A 22,417-nucleotide genomic window follows, 5' to 3' on the forward strand; every position below is an offset into this window, starting at 1 on the left:
ATTATTCAGGTCTAGATACCAACAAGTAATGAGAGATAGTAAGTAGATAGAGCTAAAAAAAAGTTATACAATAGAGTCATGGATCAATTCATCCGCGACAGGTGATAACATACTACCTGGACCATCAAAAATGTGTTTTTCACACACTATGCCGATGATTCGAACTATTAATTGTAGGCATAAGTACATGCTGTGAATTTTATTTGTAAATCATTATTTAAAGCTAGTTTTGCAAATGGAGGGCAAATATCAGGAGTTGGAACATCGGGCTGAAACCATTTGATTTTTTCTAGAACCGATGATTTCTCGAGGCTCACTTAATGCGTAAAAATATTTGAGATATCAAAGGAACCAATTTGGCCAAACAAATATAAATAATCGACTACTATTGGTGGACACACTGAATGTACGCGATAATGTACTTAAATCACCCGTGCACACCACCCCAAAATGATTTTTTCTGAGCAGTAATGGTTTTTCTAAGGCGCATTGGCCATCTGGATGGTTATTGCTTTGTAATGAAAAGCATCCGGGTATAAACTCACTTTGTTATAAAAAACAGGTTGCTACTATATTTCTGTGAAAAATATTCCCCAAGTTTATATCTTTTATTTGAACTTCAATTTATTATGACATTCGTATAGTTATCCAGCCAACTTTTTCGAAACAAGGATTGGAGGATTATGGAACACTAGCGTATATTCTTGTGATCTACGGAAATATTTCACAAAATAAACCTAAAATTCTTCCCCCATTTTATATGCGAATCATCTTTGAATAGAACAATTTTGTGACAAGAATTTGACAAACTAGCACTAAAACATTGTTAAGTGGGGCAGCGTCCAATTGCTCGTTGCACTAAATAATGGACAACTAATAGCAATTTTGCATTAGATATTTAATGCACGGTCAGTTTCGATGCACCACATCTTCATCAGGTGAATGAAGTTGCCGTGGTACAACGAAGATTGACGTGGTTCAAATCAATATAAAGAGGATAGGTGCTATTATTTGTTTATCACTATGCCGTAATTTCACCATATCACGCCTTTAACTACGGAATTTGCTCTTTTCACTTAGCATATCCCATTACCAATGCTTCGCTTACTATTACCATACTTATGACCTAGTGCGGCCTGCGGAGAAAAGAAGACATTGCATTTAGGTACTGCATTTATTCGACATTAAATGCAAAGCGGGGGGGGGGGGGGGCAGCCCTTCCAGTTGTGCTATTGGGAAAAAGCAGACAGAGGGAACACATGTCGGTATTACTCCAATAACACACATTTTTATCTATCTATTAAAATATTGATAAATACTTTATTCTAAAAACATTTGTACAAAACGTTTAATCAACTCAAGTTTTAAACTCAACCAAACTCGTTAACAGCTACATATATTACTATGGGAGATCTGCACAATCATGTGAGACTAGATGCTTGCTTAATCCACAAACATTTATAGATACGCAAACGTAAATGCATAGTTACGTAAACGTAAAGTTGCTCTTAAAAACCTTTTTTTACCTTTTAGACAATTACAATGAAGAAAATAAACATTTGAGAACATTAAAAAAAGACCAGAATGAACACATGATTTTGAATCGGATCCAAAATATTTACACCAATTCTCACTCCTCGAAATTCATATGTAATTAGGTGAACATTAGGTATGAAATGTTTTAGCCATACGTTGCATTTTTCGCGTTAATAACGTATTAATTTCATAAACATAGTTTAGATTTTCAAGTGAAAGATACCACCAATGCGTACGATGATCATCAAATAAAACACATACGATAATAGCACACCAAAACTATGAGGAATGGCCCTTATCCAGGCCTAGAGAGGCCCGTGTTAAGGAACACGTTCGCAGCATGCACCGAAGGAACGCTGACAGAATCTAATTTCAAAAAGCAGGAGGACAGCATGTACAGATTAGATATGTTCAAGAGTTTTCAAACGCAAAATGTCTGATGTTTCGGGAGGGCAAATTCCAAGAAAAAGTATACACAAAGATTAATGAAACTACTTCGGATCTTGAATCCTTCTTTTCCATTGTCTTTGGTGTTTCCAATGCATGCTGGGGAGGAGTCGGAGTCTGAATTTCCTTGTCCCACGCCGTGGCAGCACATTCGGTTGGCTCGCAGGGAACCACACCCGCACGCACGCCCTACACCGCTCAACGCTTCTTGTCCCGACTGGAATCCCGGACGGCATTTAGCAAAGGGTCATTCCAATTCCATGGATTACAAGGCTACAGGTCGATGGCAAAGTGGTAGATGGGGGTCATGTAATAGCCTCGAAGAAATCCTGGCATTACCATGCAGACGTGCAAAAAGTTCAACAGTAATTTCATAACACCCTTCAGTGCCAAAGATACCTCCAACTTGCACACTTAGAAGTGAAACACTGATAGAGTATAACCCTATAACCCGCCATCACGTGAGGGGCGCGCACGTGCAGTTGCCAGATGGTCATCCTATTCACACCCGAAATTTCGCGACCCAATGCCCTCATCGACCATAACGCTGCCGTCGACTCACAAGACTGTTGTTATCATTCTCCCCCGAGCCATCCACGGCTTTTGCGAAGATCTGGCAAATCCTGTAATGCTGAGACTAAGATGTTGAAATCCTGCCCACCGGTGAATGGCCGAACGCTCTTTTTCCTGGGGATCATGACGATCCGTTCCCCGGCACACCGTACCAGCATCGGGTTCGGTGCCACAGTGCCACTTGACCTACTCACAAACTACACCGCCTAAGAATCTACTCGTGGCATCATTTCAAAATGTGAAAAAGCAAAGTGCTAATCGACTGATTGAAATGACCGACTGAAATTACCAAGGGCCGCAAGTGTCAATGAAGATTTTTTGAAAAGAATCAACGCGGACTGCTTCACCGCGCGCCCCTTCGCCGGAGGGGGAGGGGGGAGAGTTGTCTAGGGACACTCGTCCTTCACCGTCTTTCCTCGCGCGCCCACCTCGGACGAGGGTCAGTTATTTAACAATGCTTTCGTGGATCCAGTTTTACGTTTCGACTTCGCGTGCCCCGTGTTCGAACCTCCGACAGCAGGAAGCGCGTCGGCCGTGACCCCTGCGTGGGCCTGCGTTTTAATGGCAGACAAACAAATGACAGACAGCGATCGGAAGGTTTTTGCTCGCCCCCTTCCTTAAAAGTTGACAACTTGACAACTTTACGGCGATCCGAGTCCCGGTTGTCAGCCTGGCCGTCAGCGGCGCCGCAAAAATCGGTTGCGTGAAAAAGTAACTTAATTCTCCGTCATCTAAATGTGCTATTTCATGGACTTTGGTCCCCGGGAAGAGTACGAGCGGCACCGTGGCTTTGGGAGTTGAGCGTGAGAAGAGAGGCGGTCTGGCCCCACCGTACGCCAAGGACGGTCATTTTCAATGCGGCCAGGGTTACAGTATGCGTGAGTGCGATGTGCTGCCACATTCGATCGAATGTCGTGTCGAGTGGGGAAACCGAATCCATCCCCCGGGTCCCCGAGCGATCCTCTTTGGTAACATAGCTGCATCAAGGGAGCCAGGTTGCTCCCCCTACACCGGCTCCGCCACGAAAACACGCACACACGCACACACACACAATTTACACATTCATACATTCGCAAACACTTTTTACAAATTACTCTTTTAAATGACATCAAGTGGGCGGAGAGAAGAATGAACGCGGTCCTTCTGGGCAAGCCGACTCGGCCCAAACCTGGTCCCCTCCCGACAGAGTCAAAAACAAGAGGAAAAAATTCCGAATCCCTAAAAAAGTAAATCTAAATCAACGTTCGATATAGACGGTGTGAATGGCAAGAGAGAAGTGGAGCCGGTTGAACCATCAAGCAGCAGCCAACCAGGCATCCTCTTCGGGTCACATACTGACTAGCACGCGACTCAAGTCTCATCGTCTTAAGTGGACATCATCGCCAAGTTCAGTCCACGGGTGGGCTTTCTTCCAAGAAAAAAACCACTCGCCCACCACGTCGTTCAGGAGGGGCGGCCACTCGCGTGGCGTCCCCGCTCCTCCGCGTTCGCACTTCTGGTGCACCACTTGGACGAACGGCGACGCGAACAAGACGCCAGGCAGCCAACCATTCGAGGGAGGATTTCCAGACGCAATGCGCTTCGAAATAATACACATCGGAAATATTTAGACATGGCAGCCTTTTTGGCATGATTTTTCAACTCATGGCCTCCTCTCCATTATTAACAGGACGCGTCATGTTTCATTGCCTCATACATGGTTTTTCTAACAGTCAGTCTTTCATGTTGAGTGGAAAGGGAACCAGTGCAACTGCACGCGTGCAGTGGGCATGCGTGGTGGCAGAAGCAGAGGGTGCGTAGAAGCACGCACCCTGCAGCACACGGCGGCGGTGCTCAGCACATCACGCGGAGGGCGGGAGGTGTGCCAAGAGGGTTTCAAAGACGAGTCGCGTCGGCCCTCGAGCCCACCCGGCCCGGATCCTCCGGGGGTACCGCCGCGGGGGGTCCGCACACCCTCGCCCCACTCCGAGGGGTGGCCGAGTCTCTTCCCATGGCTCCTCGGCCGCAGTCGCCGGGGCGCCCGAGGGCAGGTCCGCGCGCGTAGATAGGGAGGGTGAGGTAGGTCGAGGAGGCCTCACTGCCCGTCCTCCGCCCCCAGCGCCTCCCCCTCCGCTGCCGCCGCCCCCTCCGCCGTCTTCTCGGCCAACGACTTCCTCTGACGAAAATATTCTGCAAAAAGTTAAAAGGAGGAGAAATTAGAAAAAAACGATCATAGCTGTCAATTTAGTTACTTTGAAGACCCATTAAGTGATGTTTATTCGGTAAAAGCGACATCTCATCAACTTAACGATTTCACTAAATATAGAAATAATAAAATCTACATATTTTTAAGTGCTCACATACATAAACTTCTACCAAAAATTAATAGCTCTGGAATGAACATCAGAACATTAAAGTGGATTTTTTATTAATATCGCTTCAATCAATAACGACCTGGTCATGTTATCCAAAATCGGTCAATTAAAACACAAGTCAAGTCGGTCAAAGGCAAATAATAAGGTGAGCATTTTCAAGTACTAGAGGAACACGTGATTGAAACGTGCACTAGATTGGAATTTGGTTCGGGCCCGAGCGGCTTTTTCCGCCGGCCACGCGAATGACCCGCACGGTGGCGGGGGATCGACGGATGCCAGTGGTACCTACGTTTCGTTGAATTTTCTTATGAAGAGTAATACATGTATCTTAGACATTTCCTCATCTACGAGGTCATTATTTTGCCGAATCTACATCCTATAGAATATCAGTTTATACAGACCATTCTCCGTAGGTTAAAATATTTCAGACCGAATGAAGGTCTCACATTGACTTTATTCATTAATCCCTTAATCGGAAAAGAGGAGTGGACTGATCGTTTTTCGAAACGGCGCAGGGGACGAAACAGCGAAGGACGTAGAACCAGAAGGGCGCGAATAATGACGAAGCCGAGGACATTTTTCGCCGCCCGAAGATCTGCTGCCCCCAGCTTGGGTCTTCGAGTTGCACGATACAACAATAGTCCTTACGGTTAGCATTACGAGAGCGATGACGACTTGAAATACATGGCGCAAACAAACGATGAATTTTAGAAAAAAAATTCCTTTCCCTGCGATCAGATAATTAGTCATTAAGTGCACTCCAAATTTCAGAATATTTCCGAAATCAGGATCAAGTGCGAGAGGGACGCCTTCCCTCGCGCAGTGGACTGAGATCGGGAGTGGCTGGCCCCGAGCACACACATGGAGCACCGGCGCCATCTGGTGGTGTCGGAGCGACACTAGTTGCCGCCACCGAATGGACCGACCGAAGGACAACGCGGAAGACCCTCTCTCGTGTGACGAAATGCATGCGAATGGCGACGGGGAGGAGCGCAGGGGTCGGGGGCCGCTGGGGGGCGACGGATGCCGCGGGGGTGAGAGGGAAAGTGGATCGGCAGATGTCCGCCCGACTCTCTGTGGTCGGGCGCTCCCGCGATACCCTCTCTCCGTAGCGAAGATAACCAAGTTGGCGGGCACGCGCGGGTAGCGGGGCTCGGGCAGCGTGACGCGACGCCACGCCGGGATGCTCCATCGACGATGCACACACGGGCGATGCACACACGTGCGATGCACACACGGGGGGAAAGGGGAACTTGGCTCGGCGCTCAATCGAGAACGCGAGACAGCCTCCAGGGGGCTCCATTAACATGGCGGAGACCACTTCCTATACACTAATCCCTTCCAACTCCTTTTTTTACTTTGATTTCAACCGCTTTCGTCTTTCTCCTCACACCACCTAAGGTATTAATTATGTTTCCAATCCCTTCAAGAACGGATCCGATCCATCCAGCCAATGGATATAAATCCTTAGGAATTGCTTTTCATCATTGCGAGCAACGTTTTTGAAACAATACCACAATGAGCAATATTTGCCGTTGAATGCGGCAAATAATTAAAATTTGATAAAAAATGCTCCTCATTCTCAGGTTTAAACGATCATCAAATGGCGTTGCGATAAATAATACCACGCCGATGCCGTCTCATTTAACCGTTGAGAAACTGCAAGGCAAAATTAAAGAGCAAGATAGTCTTATTTAAGGAGCAACGTGCATTTCTCGCCAATGGAATCACGTGGAACGCCTCATTTTGGTCTGCGAGGAGACATTCATATTGCCACCGTCGTAACGGCGTCTGTCACGCTAACTCTTGACCTTCTAAGACACGACGACGCGATAATTCAACAGCACCGACGTATTTTGAAAGCAATCGGCGAGTACCGTTGCGAGTCGATTCCGTGAGGAACCCGAGGGTTCACAGCAGCGTGGGGACGAAGTTCGCACAAAAGCCGACTTGCCTCACCCTCTCCTCGGGAGAGCGGCACAAAATCGTACAAAAAGGAAGAATTGTTTGGTTTCTCGTGGAAACCAAGAGCTTTTTCCCGCCGCCCGTGAATGAAAACGGTGCGACACCATCGCTGATGAGTCACGGGGAGCTAATTAGCATCATTTCCGGATCGTCAGCTGTTTCGGAGGAATGGAGCGGTGGGGGTGTCGGGATGCGGGCGTGACGCCAGCCGAAGGGCGGGAGGAGTCATTTACTAATGCAAATAAGAAGCGGACAGCCACGACGCGAGAGCAACAGCTGTTGTGCCCGACCTCAAAGCATACGGGGGCAGTGATGGTAGGTACTTATGGTAATGATGTAAGGGCTCTCGGCCATCTGCCGGTCGAAGTGCATGAGGACGCAATACAAGTTGCTGCTTCGAAAGGCACGTCAGGGACATCAAGACGTCTAATAGACAAGTTATCCCGGGCGAAAAGGGATCGCTACGGCTAGGCAATTACCTAGGGTGTGCATATCCCTATTAAAAGTTCAAATGGCTTTCCAGCACAAAATTTCGATTTCTCACAAGGAAATAAAAGGAAAGGAGAATCACTAAAGTGGAAATTAGATGTTATAGTAACCTATTTGATTAATAGAAATGGTAATATCAGTGTGCGGCCATTGTTAGGATTGGGTTGCAGGCAATGCATTTGGAAGAATGCTCCACCTCTTGTCCCCAGAAGTCAAGATGGGCGATGCACAGATATTTAAATGCGAACGGCGAACTCATCAAGTTGTGGCACGTAAATAGTGACCACGGCAGCAAACGAAAGGGAGGCGAAAGAAGTTCAGTATTAAGCTTATGTTTTCCATGAATTACATCTCCTAAATATTGGGATTTACTCAAATGGCTGACGAACTTGGATTTTCTAGATAAGTGTGAAATAATATAAAAATTGAATTTGGTTTTCAAAGAAATGAAGTAGCCACAAAGGCTTTGTTTGGCAGGGGGTACTGGGTAAACAAACTATACCTGAAGTGCAACACGACCCACACAATGCATTCTCCTGCAGTGCTCTCGATTTGGGATTCCTTTGGGTTGCTCTCGAACGAGGATTCCTTACATCGATCAACTCGGAACAAGAGTTTCCCAAGTTTCTCACCGTGAATTCGCTTACCAGTGCCATGAAATCATTTCCCTCCCCCATGTCGGGGATTATTTCCCTCCGCCATAAGTTAAGCTATAATCATTTGTATTTATCTGAAAATTTTAAACAGGGCTGTAACAAAATACAAACGTTTCATAGTGTAAACAATCATTCGCCTTGACCGCAATTCGATCCCTCGATGTCCGGCCGAAAGCTTCTACATCTACATAATACCCCGTAAGCCGCCGCAAGGGCGTGTGGCGGGGGGTGTTAGGTCACCAACCGTAAAAAGGAACAATACCACGTGAAAAAAAACAACACGGAAAATTACACCCACAGCAGCGCGCACACTCATGCAAAAATCCCTTCATCCAATACTCATGCAAACACATAAACCGCAAGACAACTAAAAAACTGCACCCCGTGATGCAGCACGAAAGCCATCCTACAACACGCAAGCCAGGACACAACAAGCAAGAATGTGAAACATCACTACCACATGAAAATGCACCACAAAATAATCTACCCCCCGAGGAGACTCTAAAAGGCAGGGAATGCGACCCAACGTTGCAGGTAGCAGGAATTTGCCCCCGCGGAGAGGGCCGAGGGACTGAAAGGGAAACTTAAAAACAGATGAACAGGCACTAATAAGGTAATTCGGAAAGAATGGATTATTAAAGCAAAACACATAAGGTTAGTGGAAGAGCATGCATTTAAATAGAACTAATTATTTTTTAGACGCTGAGGGTGGCAAGTGGAATTTTTGCTATCTATAACCCTGCAGTTGCTATCTCGTATTGTCCGTGGGGCTTCCGCCAATTAAGCGTCCGAGGTAAAGCGACTTTTTCCAATTCGCCGCATTGAGCTGAAGCGCATCGGGGGAGCACTCCGTCAAATGCTACTCTCGCAGCATCCCACGCATTCCTTTGAATTCGTGCGCCAGAGAGGATTCGCGCTTTCGGACAACGCCTTCGAGTTATTCCGTGACCCTTTCCTCATTGGGTTTCTTTACGAAATGGCCAATTTTCCCGTCAACCATCAGATATGGAATCCTTTTCGAAAGATTACTAATCAATGTGAATTCACACTGAAAGAGTGATCCAACCATCGCGAAAGAAAAACACCCCTCTGTTTCGAAAAATATATCCACATTTTTAAGACAATACAGCCCCGCAGATGTACCCTGCGCACTTTTCCCACGTTAGGCCCGATGACAACGGCGCTCGCGTTCGACAGTGACACCGGGAAGCACGACGTCGGAGAGAGGTTCCCAGAAGGAGGAGTAAGCGGAGGGGGGAGGCGAGAGACACTGAGGGAAGGAGTAGTGCGGATCCTTGTTCAACATCCTTGTGGGGACGAGAGAGGGGCGGGGGAAGGATGCGTACACACGCCGATTTCACGAGGAGGGGGGCGGATGGGGTGGAGTGGGGGATGGGGGGGAGGGATGGGGGGGATGGGGTGGATAATGGGAATGGGGGAATGGGGTGGGTGGGGGGAATGGGGTGGGTGGGGGGAATTGGTAGGGTGGGGGGAATTGGTAGGGTGGGGGGGAATGGGTAGGGTGGGGGGGAATGGGGTGGGTGGGGGTAATTTGGTGGAGGGGGGATGTGGTGGAGGGGGGATGTGGTGGAGGGGGGAATGGGTGGAGGGGGGGAATGGGTGGAGGGGGGGAATGGGTGGAGGGGGGGAATGGGTGGAGGGGGGAATGGGTGGAGGGGGGAATGGGTGGAGGGGGGAATGGGTGGAGGGGGGGAATGGGTGGAGGGGGGAATGGGTGGAGGGGGGAATGGGTGGAGGGGGGGAATGGGTGGAGGGGGGGGAATGGGTGGGGGGGGATTGGTGGAGGGGGGGGGAATGGGTGGAGGGGGGGGAATGGGTGGAGGGGGGGGAATGGGTGGAGGGGGGGAATGGGTGGAGGGGGGGAATGGGGTGGAGGGGGGGGTGTTTGGTCATTCATTCTCCGACCGACATCTCGACCTCGCGCGCCTCTTACTATTGGCACACGCTTGAGATTTAAAACGCGGGTATTGCGCGAGTTATCGCGTCCGGCGAAAAATACATTCACACTACTATTTACACTTGCCTCTCCAGAGTGAGGTTAAATTTCCGATGGACACCGTGAACTCCATATTATGTGTTTAACCATAAGTATACTTTCTGCCTTCAATTATTCCAATTCAACAGGCATTCCATTTTTTCAAGTACCCAGCGAGCCACCGCTAGGGTGTATGGCAGCGGGTGGAAACAAAAGACTAATTTTGACCCGAATATTTTTACCCTTAACGCGGTGCTGTTCTCATCCCTTATCGTTCGCTCCCGCATCCACTCCACCTGCCTTCTTTGAAATTGTTTCAAACAACCGTCTGTACTCCTATGCCCAGCCAGCCCTCTCCTTCCTTTCTCCTTTCCGCTTATTTTATCTTCCCAATAGTTTCAAAACCAAAATCATCGAGCATGCCAATTATGTGCGCACATTCACTGTGCTCAACACCCAAGGGCCCTCGCTCTCACCCCCCCCCCCCCCCACACACACGCACCACAAGTGTTTTACTGGTTATTTTCTTTACATCGATGGGCCGGGCACTTCTCGTCAAAACTTTCTCACCCTCTTTAACCTTAGCAAATAGTTAAATGCCCCGACTTCTTTGGCACACCAGAACTTAAAAAACTTACAACATCAAGCGTTAAACATACGCGATCCAATTTATGCAACTTTTAAGGGGTCCCTCGAGCAAAATGTACACGGTCAAAGTTGACCACTCCCTCCGATTACCCAGAACCACTTGCTCGTTCCACATGAAACCCGTTCTACCTTTTGCCCATTAAAAACTAAATTATTTCTTGGAAATATTGAAATAAGTGTGAAATCAGGATTAGACGTTTGAGAGAGCGCGAGCTTGGAAGTAAAAAGCATTTCAGCGTCGGTAGAAGACGCGCCCCAAAGAAAACACCTGACAGTTTCGAGTGTTGATTCGAGCGCGTGTTATGAGCGTCACACAAGCGCCCAAGGCCGCGCGGGGGGGAGGGGGGGGTGGGGTCATCTGCAAGCTTCTTTATCAGAGTTGACCTGGCTAATTATGAAGTGTATCGAGGTCGCGTAAAAATATAAAAAATAAATCATTTCGGTAGATAAAGTTCTTGGCGTCTGGATCACTTGAAGCGAGGAGGTCCTCTAAGGAAGGGGAGGGGGGGCCCATCCGCTCCATCCCTAACCACCCCCCCCCCCCCGTTTATTTTGCAACCAGTCACAATCACTACTCGCTCGCCCACTCACTTCATGCGCCACCGCGCGTGGCGCGACCGCCGCCTACCCCCATCCATCCCTCCTTTTACAACTCCAACGACATCATCGCATGATGCGGCCCCCGTCGGGCCCTGGCCTCAAATTCAGTCCATGCCGTTAGTTATAAATCATTACGAGGTAACAGCTACTACTTACTATAAATATTTTAAACAATTGCAGGACGCCATTTTCTGGCCTTGTTAGCTCATTCGTGGTTTAGTTTGGTTTTGAATTTTAACTTTTGAAAAACATGACCCACGCATCGGAATTAAACGCTCATTTTGTCAAAGCTTTTATCGCTCGAGATTTTCACCTCCAAGGGATATTTTGTAACCATTGGATCTTTCTTACATGAATAAAGGCATCAAATTCCGTAAAACGTTAACGCGTACAGAATGAGATGGAGACTTCCCTCCAAACGCATTACATACATTTTGCACAAGCCCCACACAGCACAGTAGCAGCATCAAACAATACTTCGAAGACATAGGTCCTTGGGCCGTCCTGCGAGCAACTGTTCCATACTAATGTATATTCGTTCTTTCCAGCTGCATGCAGCGATGTTAGCCACGACTTATTTTCAGGAGTCAACCCTCCGGTCTCCAATTTAAGGATTCCTTCGCGAAAACCATGGCCGTGTTTCACTGAAATAATATTGTGGTTATGTTGTGACTCCTATTTACCCCATGAGACACGCATTATATCACATCCCGCAATAACATACGGGACCTGCTTCGAGGTACCGGCACGCGGAAATCAGCGTCACGACGAAGGAGCCGCCACAATTAAGTGCAAGGAATGCGGACGGCCCATTCGAATTCGGGAGGCGCAACCTTCATCTGCGAGTAGCGTAATATGCTCCACACATTTAAAACAATCGTTATCTCGGCCCAGCTCTCTCGCCGCGAATTCCAAAGCAAAAGTAGGGCTCCCTTTCAAATTGGTTGGCCGCCACGGCAAAAGTAGCCTCCGATTGGCCGGGGAGCGAAAAGAGCGGGAACCATGGCAGATTTTTGGCGGGAAGGAGGTCAATCCTTTTTATTCACCCGCAATTTATTTTTATAACCTCTCGCCATTCCCAACGGCACTCGGACACTTCCTACCCGAAAGGGACGTGACTTGAAGAGGGAGGAGATGGGATCCACCCCCGCCTCGGTCACAGAGGCGCGTATCTAGGGCGCCCACTCCACTCTTCGGCCGCCACCCCCCCCCCCCCGCGAAGAGGAGCGAGTCGTGCTCCGAATGACAAGAGAGAGAAAGAGTTGGACTGAGGGACGAAGGTGGTGGGGGCGGAGAGTAATAGTAGGCATGGCAAAGGAGAAAAGTGGAGGGAGGGTTGTGGGTAAGGAGGAAATGACGCCTCCAAACGCGTGGCAACAAGTCGCAAGATATAACCGGCCGCCGACTGGTTCCCGACGGAGGAGGGGGCAATGGGATGCTGGGGAGAGGGGGGCGCGGGGAGGGGGGAGGAGTCCCCCCAGTGTGTCAGCCCCGCCACAAGGGTGGGAGGGGAACTCATTTGTGTGTGCACCGCCATGCGCTACGTTATACTAATAACTATGTTTGTCACGTGGACGACCTCTATATTTTGAAAAATATAAATTTCAATTTTACTTTAATTGATGCTGGGCGTATGGGAATATCAATGAAATGTTGAATATTGCGACACATAGCGGGCAGAATAGTAAATTGACAATCGAAGTAGAGGGAGGAAATGAATAGCCAGGTTGGTCGGGGATGAGGGAGTCATGAAGTTCGACCGAGTGGAAGGGAAGGGCTTTGAGGAATGGTTGACGCAAATTAAGGGTTTGGGAGAATTAATTTAGTATCCGAAACGGAGCTCAGAAAGGCAGCACTGCTTAGGAAGTGGATTCATTAAAAACGTATCTTGACCAGTAAATGATGATAGACAATCGGAACCAAATTGTTAAAAGTAAATTCGCACACTATAATAATTTTTCCCACCGTCTTCACTTACATTGGAGGGGTATACATGTACATTAACCCTCGATTCACCCCCACCTCATTTCGCCCATTGCTAATCGAATCGACAAACAACAATGAAGATGGGGGCACATCGTCTCTTTACAGTTTTATTTTCGACCCAAGTCGATTGGGAGCTCTGCGGGATTTAAACTCTTCAAAGGAGAGAAATCTGTGGCATCATGACTGCTATACTGATTGCAAGAATATCTCCTTTCCCATGCCTTACCCACGGCTTTAAATTAAAGGCCAAACCAAGGTATACAAATTTCCCTCGTTTGAAAAAAAGCAGCGAACTGCACCCAACTACTCTTAGCCTACCGTTCTGCGTGTGCGAGTCGAAAACGTCGAGAGAGTAATGGCAGATTCAATGCTGGATAATTTACGACCCGTTCGGCAAGTAACATTGTTCTACGGCGACATTTCGATCGCAAATAAGTGGCGCCACGCGTTGAAAATTACCGCATGCAGGAAGTGATCGAACGCTTCTTCTTCCGTGGGGTGCGACTTTCTCGAAGGAGCACATTCGATTAATTGGAACTCCTACTATGCGGAGGCATAGGCGTCACGTCATCGGCGTCGCCGGAACGTGGCTGGCATTGGGCGGTAATAGCCTTTTGGACAACTTTTCAAAAGAGTCAGCCTTCTTTTCGGATAATACACGTTCAAAAGAATAAGAAATTTTATGTTTAAATTAACCAAATAATTACCAGAAAATTTCAAATGAATACCCTGATTTGCTTTATATGTCTCGCTCGTGTCATACTTTTCTCGAAAAGGGAAACACGCGAGTTTGTCCGCCGAGTGCAGGCGCCACACCCGAGGTCGCAGGTCTCACGTCAATCGACCAGAGAGTGACTTTCGGCCGCTTTGAGGGCGAGCGGGCAGTGTCCCCGGCGCCACTCCAAACAGATTCCCGGGGCTTCGACGCTCTCGAAAACCGCCACGACCGCGGAATGGCCTCGCACGCATTGCGACGGATCGATCGCTTTGGAAGTCGACAGGGTTTTTGTTGTAGATCGACGTGGATCAGAAGGGCTAGCAGCAGCCGGCGTAAGCGTCGGGCGATCCACGAGGAGAAGAGAGGGACGGGGCCGAGAGACATTACAACTCCTCCCCTATTAGCAAACGAATGACCCATATCTGCTTCGAACTTCTCCCCTTCGCCAGAATCGTGGGTTAATTAATACCACTTACTACGGGCTAAGCTCACTGGAAATCTTTCCTTCGACCTCTTCTTCGCCAGCCACCACGCCACGCCTGTATTCCCTCGCACCAATGCGACTATGGGCGTTTCTCTTAAGTGGTGAGCAGCCACTTTAACGGTGCTGTGGTTTCTCGCCAAGTCCGAAATTGCCTCATCTGGGCCAGTTCTCGACCTTCATTACGAAATATTTTGCAACTTCGTACGGTCGGATACAGTACATTTTATCACAAGAAGTTTTAATGGGAGAGGCGACACCACATTTCGAATAGCTTCGATGGATTTATAAAATAGCGAGTAGTGAGGCGGATGCGAGTTCATTGAACGATTATCAATATCGAATATACCGTGCCAATCCACATAGGCGCACACTGCAGGACACGCGATGCGAATGGGGGATGCCGAGGGGACTAGCATCACAATCTCGGCGATGCCCAGCATCGTGCATCGCAGCAGTACAATCAATCGCCGGTTATTCAGCGCGGAGGCCACGCCGTGGTCATCTCGGAAGGCGCAATCCCGAAACCAGTGTCAACTTGTCTTCCCTCTGCCTCCTTCGCCGCCCGCACCACAAACGCCCTTGGCCTCCATCAATACGCACGCAGAAGACCGACCCCCCCTCCCCCCCCCCCCTTCTTCTTTCCACCCTTCCCGCCGCGGCGTTTCGTCACCGCGCGCGGATTTTCGCGCCAAAAGGGTCTTGCGCATGCGCCAAAAATCACGCAGCGTAGTAGCCGCGTCGTTAGCTTCCTTTTTTCCCGACGGCCTTAAAAAAAAAGAAGACAATACGGCGAGACAAGTCGGTGAGGAAGGGAGAGAACTACTCGCTCGAATGTGTGCCAAAAATGTTGAAAATGGAAAAAACAAACGCACGGCGAAAGACGTTGAAGGGGGGGAGAAGGGGGAGGGGGGTGCTTAAGGGGTGGAGGAGGGATGATAGAAATCGCATCGCCGGGAGGCGGGGGGGGGGGGAGGGATGGGGGGGTGGCTTCTGGAAGGGAGTCCATCGGGAGGGAGCGCGCGAAGGCTACGGGCGCGCGGAATGCGAGGGGGGAGACGAGGCCGCCACCGAGAGAACATTCGGCATCCGGGGCGGCTGGCTGGCTGAACGAGGAGATAGCGTCCCGAGTACCATGACAACATGAATCATTTGGACAATCAATGATGGACGAATTGGGTGATCATTATTAAGAATATTCTGCCAACCATGAGAAAAGACCCACCCCTGTGGCAGGCCTACATCGGCCGCAGCGTTGTCTCTCGGGTGACATTTTCGTCCGACACACCCCCATTCCTTCACACTTGCACACCCAACTATACTCGCAGCCTCCGTCCCTCAAACGCCCCGCATCCGACATTCCCGCCCTTCCGACCAACCACGCTCCGAAAACCACCTCTTCATCCATCTGTCGTCATCCCCGTTCAGTTCCCTTACCCATTCTTCTCCACACCCGAACTTCAGAAGCCTCCGATCTACACTTTGTAGCCTCGATGCAAGTTTCCGAGAGTAAAGAAACCAGGTACCATAGCAAAGTTTTGGTCAAACCAATACAAGATTCAATGGACGGTTTAAACCTTCAACGAAAAATTGAGGGGCTTAAAGACGAAAAGGAGGAGAAGAAAGAACATATGATTAAATGATGAACTTGAAAATTCATACTGTACCAATTATTACCGTCATTAAACATCCAGCAAGTTTGACGTCTGCATTCACGGCCCAATCAGAAATAGCCAATGTATTCCCACCAACGCGGTCTCTACCGATGGGGGGGGGATCATTACTGAACCACGCGAAGTGTTTCCTCTAAAGTGATGGCTCCCCTTGGAAGAGCGCGACGCTGTCTGATGACGACGAGAGATGGCACTTTTCACTTGATAACGGAGAAGCGGAGATAAGGGAGACGAAACGAGGCCAATTAGGACGGTATCACGAACCTTTATCTCCCTCTCGTAAACTCTCTCGCTCTCACTCGTAAATTAACGATAACTACGGTAGGGAGAAGGGGAACCATTGTACGGGAAATGCTCATCCCGCTACTTATCTCGTTATATTACTAGAATACTCCGGTTCTCGAGGCGAGACCATTTACGGTTCACAAGATCACGGCCCACCACCAACAGGTTTGGCGGCGAGGCGAGTGAGCGAGTGCTCGCGAATCGAGACCCGAGGGCCCCTTTTGCCAATAGCGCGGTCCCCCCCCCCCCCACACACATATTCGCATGTTCCGGCTCGCTATTCGTTGGAAGACGCTCGATATAAGTAATAATGCCAACGAATGTACAAGGGATTATGTCGGGGCGTGCATTACTAGTCGGAAATGGACAACATTTTTCATTCAATAGGAGCACCTCAACGTTCACCTCAAAACAGGAAGTTGAAAGTTCAAGGGTCGACACTGCTGCGCCTAATGATTGCTCAGAAAGCCGACATTTGCGTAGTAATACCAAAATATTTTCATAGACGGGGAAAAGTGAGCCATTCTTTTCTTTCTATCTGGAATTGTTAGTCTCTCGTCCTTCGAGGCATTGCTTCATCAAACAATAACCAAAAGGACGAGAGTTTAAAATTAATGACATCAACTGAATCGAACCGCAATTAATGAAGAGTATGAAACATACTCAAACGCGCGCGCAATCAACGGATAGTACCACAGAAAATCCCTCTAAATCTGATCTCTCGCGGATCCTTAGAGATTAATAAAATGAAACGCCGGATGTCGTCCAAAGTTAAATCTCCGATGACGCAGAGAAGTGACACCCGAGTAGTGGCTGGGGAAAGTAGAGGAGAGAGGTTTCTCTGGTTTTACTACTTCTCTACTCGAGGAGGGGGGTGTAAACAAGAGAGGCAGACGTGATCCCCCGGGTAGAGAGAGAGAAAGGGAGGGGGTAGTGAGGGGGGGGCGCGATGACGATATTGCGCGCCGGCAATTGAATCCGAGCGAAGGCCGGATGGCGAGGAGGAAGGAGGAGGGCGGGCGGGAACGACGGCCGGGGAGGAAGACGATTGGCGGCAGAGGAAGACGAGCACGGAACGGAATGGTAATAGTGGATCGGTGAACGGCAGAGGAAGATTGGAAGCACCAGGTGATGCAGAGGAAGGAAATGCTACGAATGCAAGACAAGGGCGAGGGGAGGCGAGTGTCGAGTGTCAGCCAGAGACACCCCAAGGAGATGAAATAAAAAGCCAAGCCTGAGGTTGGATCGACCACCGCCAAATGCTGCACATCCTGACGAGCGACCCGCACTGTATGACGGAACAGGGGGGCATGATGAAACAGGGGTGGCAACACGTAGACGTGGTTCACTATCGGAGATATTTCCAACGACCCGCACCTTGAAGGCTGGAAAATATCTCCGATGCGCGAATTGAATATTGGTGACGACATACGGGTTCATCCGTCGCCCATATTAGATAATTTATGTCGGCTATTTATTAAGGTTTAAAAGATTGCCAATAACAACACATAAGAATAAATCTTCTACAGCCATTTCTAACCGCTATCTCTAAGGTATTCAAAACCCCTTTCACCTGCAGAGAAACTTCATTAAGGGCTCCCGAACCCTTGCGATGAAAATCGAGATCCCATGACTTCCATTTTACGTACCTTATTAACACTGCCTCAGCCATTAGAATATTCTAAACTTTTCGACAATAATATTAGAAATCTAGAACTACTCCGCAAACCCTCTTTTGCAATGAGCAGAAAATGATTCACGCTGGTTTTGAATCGTTCGATTCCCTCCGTGGCCACCACCGCTCGGCCTCCGGGCGAGAGAGGGCCGCCGGCTGACCTCACTCGTCCGCCGCGGCCGCCGGGCTGTTCGTCGGCGGTGCGGATGAGGGTTGAAAGGTTGGTGGCTGTGAAAGATGGTCCGCGAGACGGGGGAAGGACAAAGGGGGGCAGCAACTGGGGGTGTGCCATTGGCGCCGTAAGGCAAGGCGAAGGTCGATGGGTTTATTTTCGCAGGCGGGAGGAGGAGGCGTGGCCGGGAGGAGTGGCGCGTAGGGAAAGATACGAGGGCGGTTCAATAAGTACCCGTGTTTGACGACAAAGGGCAATAATTAAATCGCCGTTCACGGGAGCACTCCTAATACTCGATCGTAAATCAATACGCCCCCGACGGATAACAGCAGATGGCAGCACTGATAGTGTTTCGCGCCAAATGACGAATGTGAATTCGTGCACAACCCACTCGAAGAAAGTGAAATCGAGGGTTGGCATTCTCGGGTGATGAGTCCCGTGAAGAGAACGTGACCGAGTGCACTCGGAAGTCACCGCTTTCGGGAAAGGTCTCCCGGCGACCAGTAAGTTCTCCTCCTTCGTATATCGGCGATGTCAACCACGAGGACATTTTGAGAAAACACTTCCAATACTTCGAGGTTTAGGCACCCATGCAAAGAGAAAACGCGTGGAAACTACGATTGCGGGTACTCTGGTGGAATGAGCAAAGTACGTAGGTGGGCAAAAAAATAAAACTCTTTCGTGATACATAAGCAGGGGAATAAAGGTAATTTTCGGCCCTTCGTACGCTTTCCTTGGCGGGAAGGGAAGCGCACCAGGAAGTGATGCAAGACATTCGTGGAGTTGAATGAGATGGGAAACTTTCGGCCGAAATAACCAAGTAATGAAGCGATAAAACAAAGCAATAAATTATGGATTACTTCAGAAACGGTATTTTTTTAGATGTGTGCGGAACGAAGTATCGATGCGCTAAAAAATACAGTCAAAGGTAACATCCTGCTACTGAAAGGAGGGAACGCGAGTGAGGACTTTGGCAATTTATATTTTAATTTATACAGCTGCGAGGACTTGGGCGTAAATGCAGGATTTTTCCATTTCCCGGAAGACTCCAGGAAACAGAGGCTACAATCCTGGCCGATACAAGAGCAGCAGAACGCTAAAATACCTTCGCTAATATTTGCCTCGGCTCACTCACTTTAGAAAATGATAGCATGGCGCCTCCTCCATGTTCCACGCATACGAATTCTCTGTTCTATCTCGTAAACCTGGGCGAGACAGTGCGAGCTGCCGGGCCGGGCTGCCCGGTCGCTGGGCCCTTCGGATGGTGGATGCGGGCGATTGCGACCGCCTTCTTAAAAGGTGGGATTGCCGCACCGTGATAACGTCTTCCATCATCGTTGCTGCAGGGATATTGAACCTCGTCTTTTGCTTGGCGACCGCGAATCGTGCGAGGGAGAAAAGAGGAGAATTCTAAATCTGTCCCTGCCGGAGACTCTTTCGGTTATACCGATGCTGAGCGCTCTGATCTACCAATATTATGTGGATCCCTAACCATCTTATCCCACTGTGGTGTCACATAAACTAAAAAGTGTCTCCTGTACTCTTCTCAAGCCCTTCGCCTCCATTGCCCTTCTCTTCATTGCCTTGATTGCCCCTTCATCTCCGTACCACCCAGACACGCATACAGAATTTTTTAAATAATGGACTTTTTCATTCCATTTAATTTCGCGTAAATGTTGCTCAAATACAGTTCGTTTGATCATAACGAATCAATAATTAGTATGAGCACACCTGAGTTCAGTAGCATAACCTCCCGAACAAGGCTCGTCGCCATTTTCGTGAGAACTTTTCGTCCCCAATCACACAAGTGCGGAAAGGTGTTATTGATGGAGGTGGTTATTGGATAAGCACAGTCAAGCACAACGAATAATTTAGTGATACTTTCAGATAATTTACATTTTTCCACGTGCAGGAGGAAGAATTTTTCCTCTTCTACTTTTATTTCTCACTATTTACCATTTCTTTCGCAGGGGGACAGCGGCGTGGTAGTCCAGTGGATAGAGCGCCGGTCTATTGATCACAGGGCCCGGGTTCGATTCCGCTTAAAGCCACTGAGCACCCTCCACTTTCATTCACGGTTCCTAATGACTCTTTAATTCCAAAAATAGCGAGAAGTCATTCTCCCTTTGCCCTAAACTATGTCTTTGCGACTCCCGCCCGCTTCCATGCCATCGAGGGAGGAAGACCGCAATCCTCCGCCCGGGCTTCTTTCTCCCTCCGCTCCAACGGCAATCAACATCCCACCACGCCTTCATGTTTCCCCCGACCACTTTCTCCGTCCTTTTTGGATTTCCCCAGAAACCTCACCTATTTGGCCACCCTTAAACATGAAGGGGAGGCAAATAGAGGAAGTCTCTCGTCATACGGCGAATTCTTCACCGAGGGGGCCCACGTGACACACACGGGCGGCAGGACGGAATCTGGGTGCGGGGGGTGGAGGGAGGGGGGTTGCAAAGCGGTCGACCTTAGACGACATTTTCCGCTCCTCACCCCCCCCCTGACGACTGCTACCGTTCGTGAAATCCCCCCTTCCCCCTCCATAGAGTGTGGTGGGGGGCGGGGCAGGGGTTTGGGACGAAGAAGGCGGGAAATTGTTTCCGAAAACAAACCGCGCGTCAAAATCAATACGAGCATATTATCGTCAGGTGTGAACTTACTATATGTATATTCCCGCGTGGAACAAGGCACCGAGGTCAACCAAGGAATCTGTAAGTCTGCGAATCTCAAGTTATTAGTCATTTGCGTACATGGCCCTCAATTCATTAGGACCACCGCTAATAACTCTCGTCTCCAATGACTTGCTTTAATATTTAAATTGGAGGTCTCAAGTAAAATATCCATTTCAAGTGAAACAGTAGAATGCATCACACGTTAGTGGCAGTTCATTTTTAATTTTACCAGATTAGGATACGGTGACTTGAGCAAAATTTCATTGAAGCTGCAAAGGAAGCGCGGCCACTTTCGAATGAATGCCAGCCATCAAGCCTAGTTTTGCATGGCATTCCTTAGATTTAGGTTTCACACTTCTTTTATCAAACTCTACAGTCAATTCAACAAAAATCTCTAAATCTACTATATCAAAACCGTAATATCCAGTTATCAACTTGATGGTTTAAATACATGTAGATGAGGAGGGAGCTGACTGATTGCAAACAATAAGCCCTATACATATGTTCACTACGCATGAAATTCATGCGTAGTGAACAAGGGTATTAAGCAAGGCGGCTCACATCACATTCTTCGTGAGCCGCCTGTGACTGCTTGGGAATATTAAGTACCCAGGAAAATCACAAAGATTAGGCCAAGCTAGGGATAACCTTACGTGAATTTGAACCATACCTCCCGATTACAAACCCAGAGCTCAAACCACTGGACTATCCAACGTATACTGAGACCAAATGAAAATAATGGCTACATCTACTTATACACATATTCCTATACGCCAATACTCTTCTTTCTTTTATGCATAAACACAGTTATCGACCGGAAAGTCGGTTTGGTAGGTGATGGCAGAGTTCGCCAGTACTAAGCCCTATACGGCGTGTGAAATTCACATATCCGGTTAGGGGGGCAATGCCTTTCCCTGTGCCGGTTATGATTTCCCAAGAAGATCTGGTACCCGAAAAATCACATAGCTTGGGTGGAGCTGCAGGTAACCAGAGTGCCTAGCCCGGGAATCGAACCCGAGCCCTCCAGTCAGTATTCCAACGCTCTACCCCTTTACTGCCGCGACCCACTCATTTATGTACGTGTACACGTATACATTAAAATCCGGTTTAATCTTGATCAGGGTCCCCCTCCCCCTGTTGGTTCAGGCGCCGGCACAATCTCTCCTCCCCCTCCACTCTTTCCCGTGTCGGGGGCGATGGGGGGGGGGAGGGGTCCGCCCTCGTCAGGTGGAAGGGCGGCCGAAGAAATTGGCGGGAAAACACGGCCCTCCGCTGATCACGGCAATCGCTCGCGATGTTTAGCGGGAGCGAACGGGGAACAGCAAACGAGCACGCTTCCCGTGGACTAACGAAAGCACGTGGCTGGCAGTGTGAACGACGATGCGTCCACTCGGAAGCGATCACAATGGAAAGGCGCAGTGATGGGAACCCACATCTCCTCGCTTCGATCAAACCGACCAACATTCGCCCACTAAATATTTCAGGATTTCCAGT

General features: G+C 48.8%; 1 protein-coding gene across 2 annotated transcripts in view; it reads right to left on the reverse strand.

Moving 5' to 3' along the window:
* Positions 1–1,308: 1,308 nt before the first annotated feature.
* The window catches only part of LOC139693353 (uncharacterized), a 112,943-nt gene continuing 91,834 nt past the window's right edge, over positions 1,309–22,417 (reverse strand). The window contains exon 2 of one of the 2 annotated variants that reach the window (XM_071591481.1): positions 1,309–4,725. In XM_071591481.1, coding sequence (XP_071447582.1) covers positions 4,631–4,725 — 95 coding nt within the window. In that variant the 3' untranslated portion in view covers positions 1,309–4,630. The remainder of the gene's footprint in view (positions 4,726–22,417) is intronic. The other variant, XR_011702041.1, reaches the window with a different exon arrangement.

The sequence above is a fragment of the Hetaerina americana genome, unplaced genomic scaffold (genome assembly GCF_022747635.1).
Source record: "Hetaerina americana unplaced genomic scaffold, ioHetAmer1.1.p SCAF_47, whole genome shotgun sequence".
NCBI classification, from domain to species: domain Eukaryota; kingdom Metazoa; phylum Arthropoda; class Insecta; order Odonata; family Calopterygidae; genus Hetaerina; species Hetaerina americana.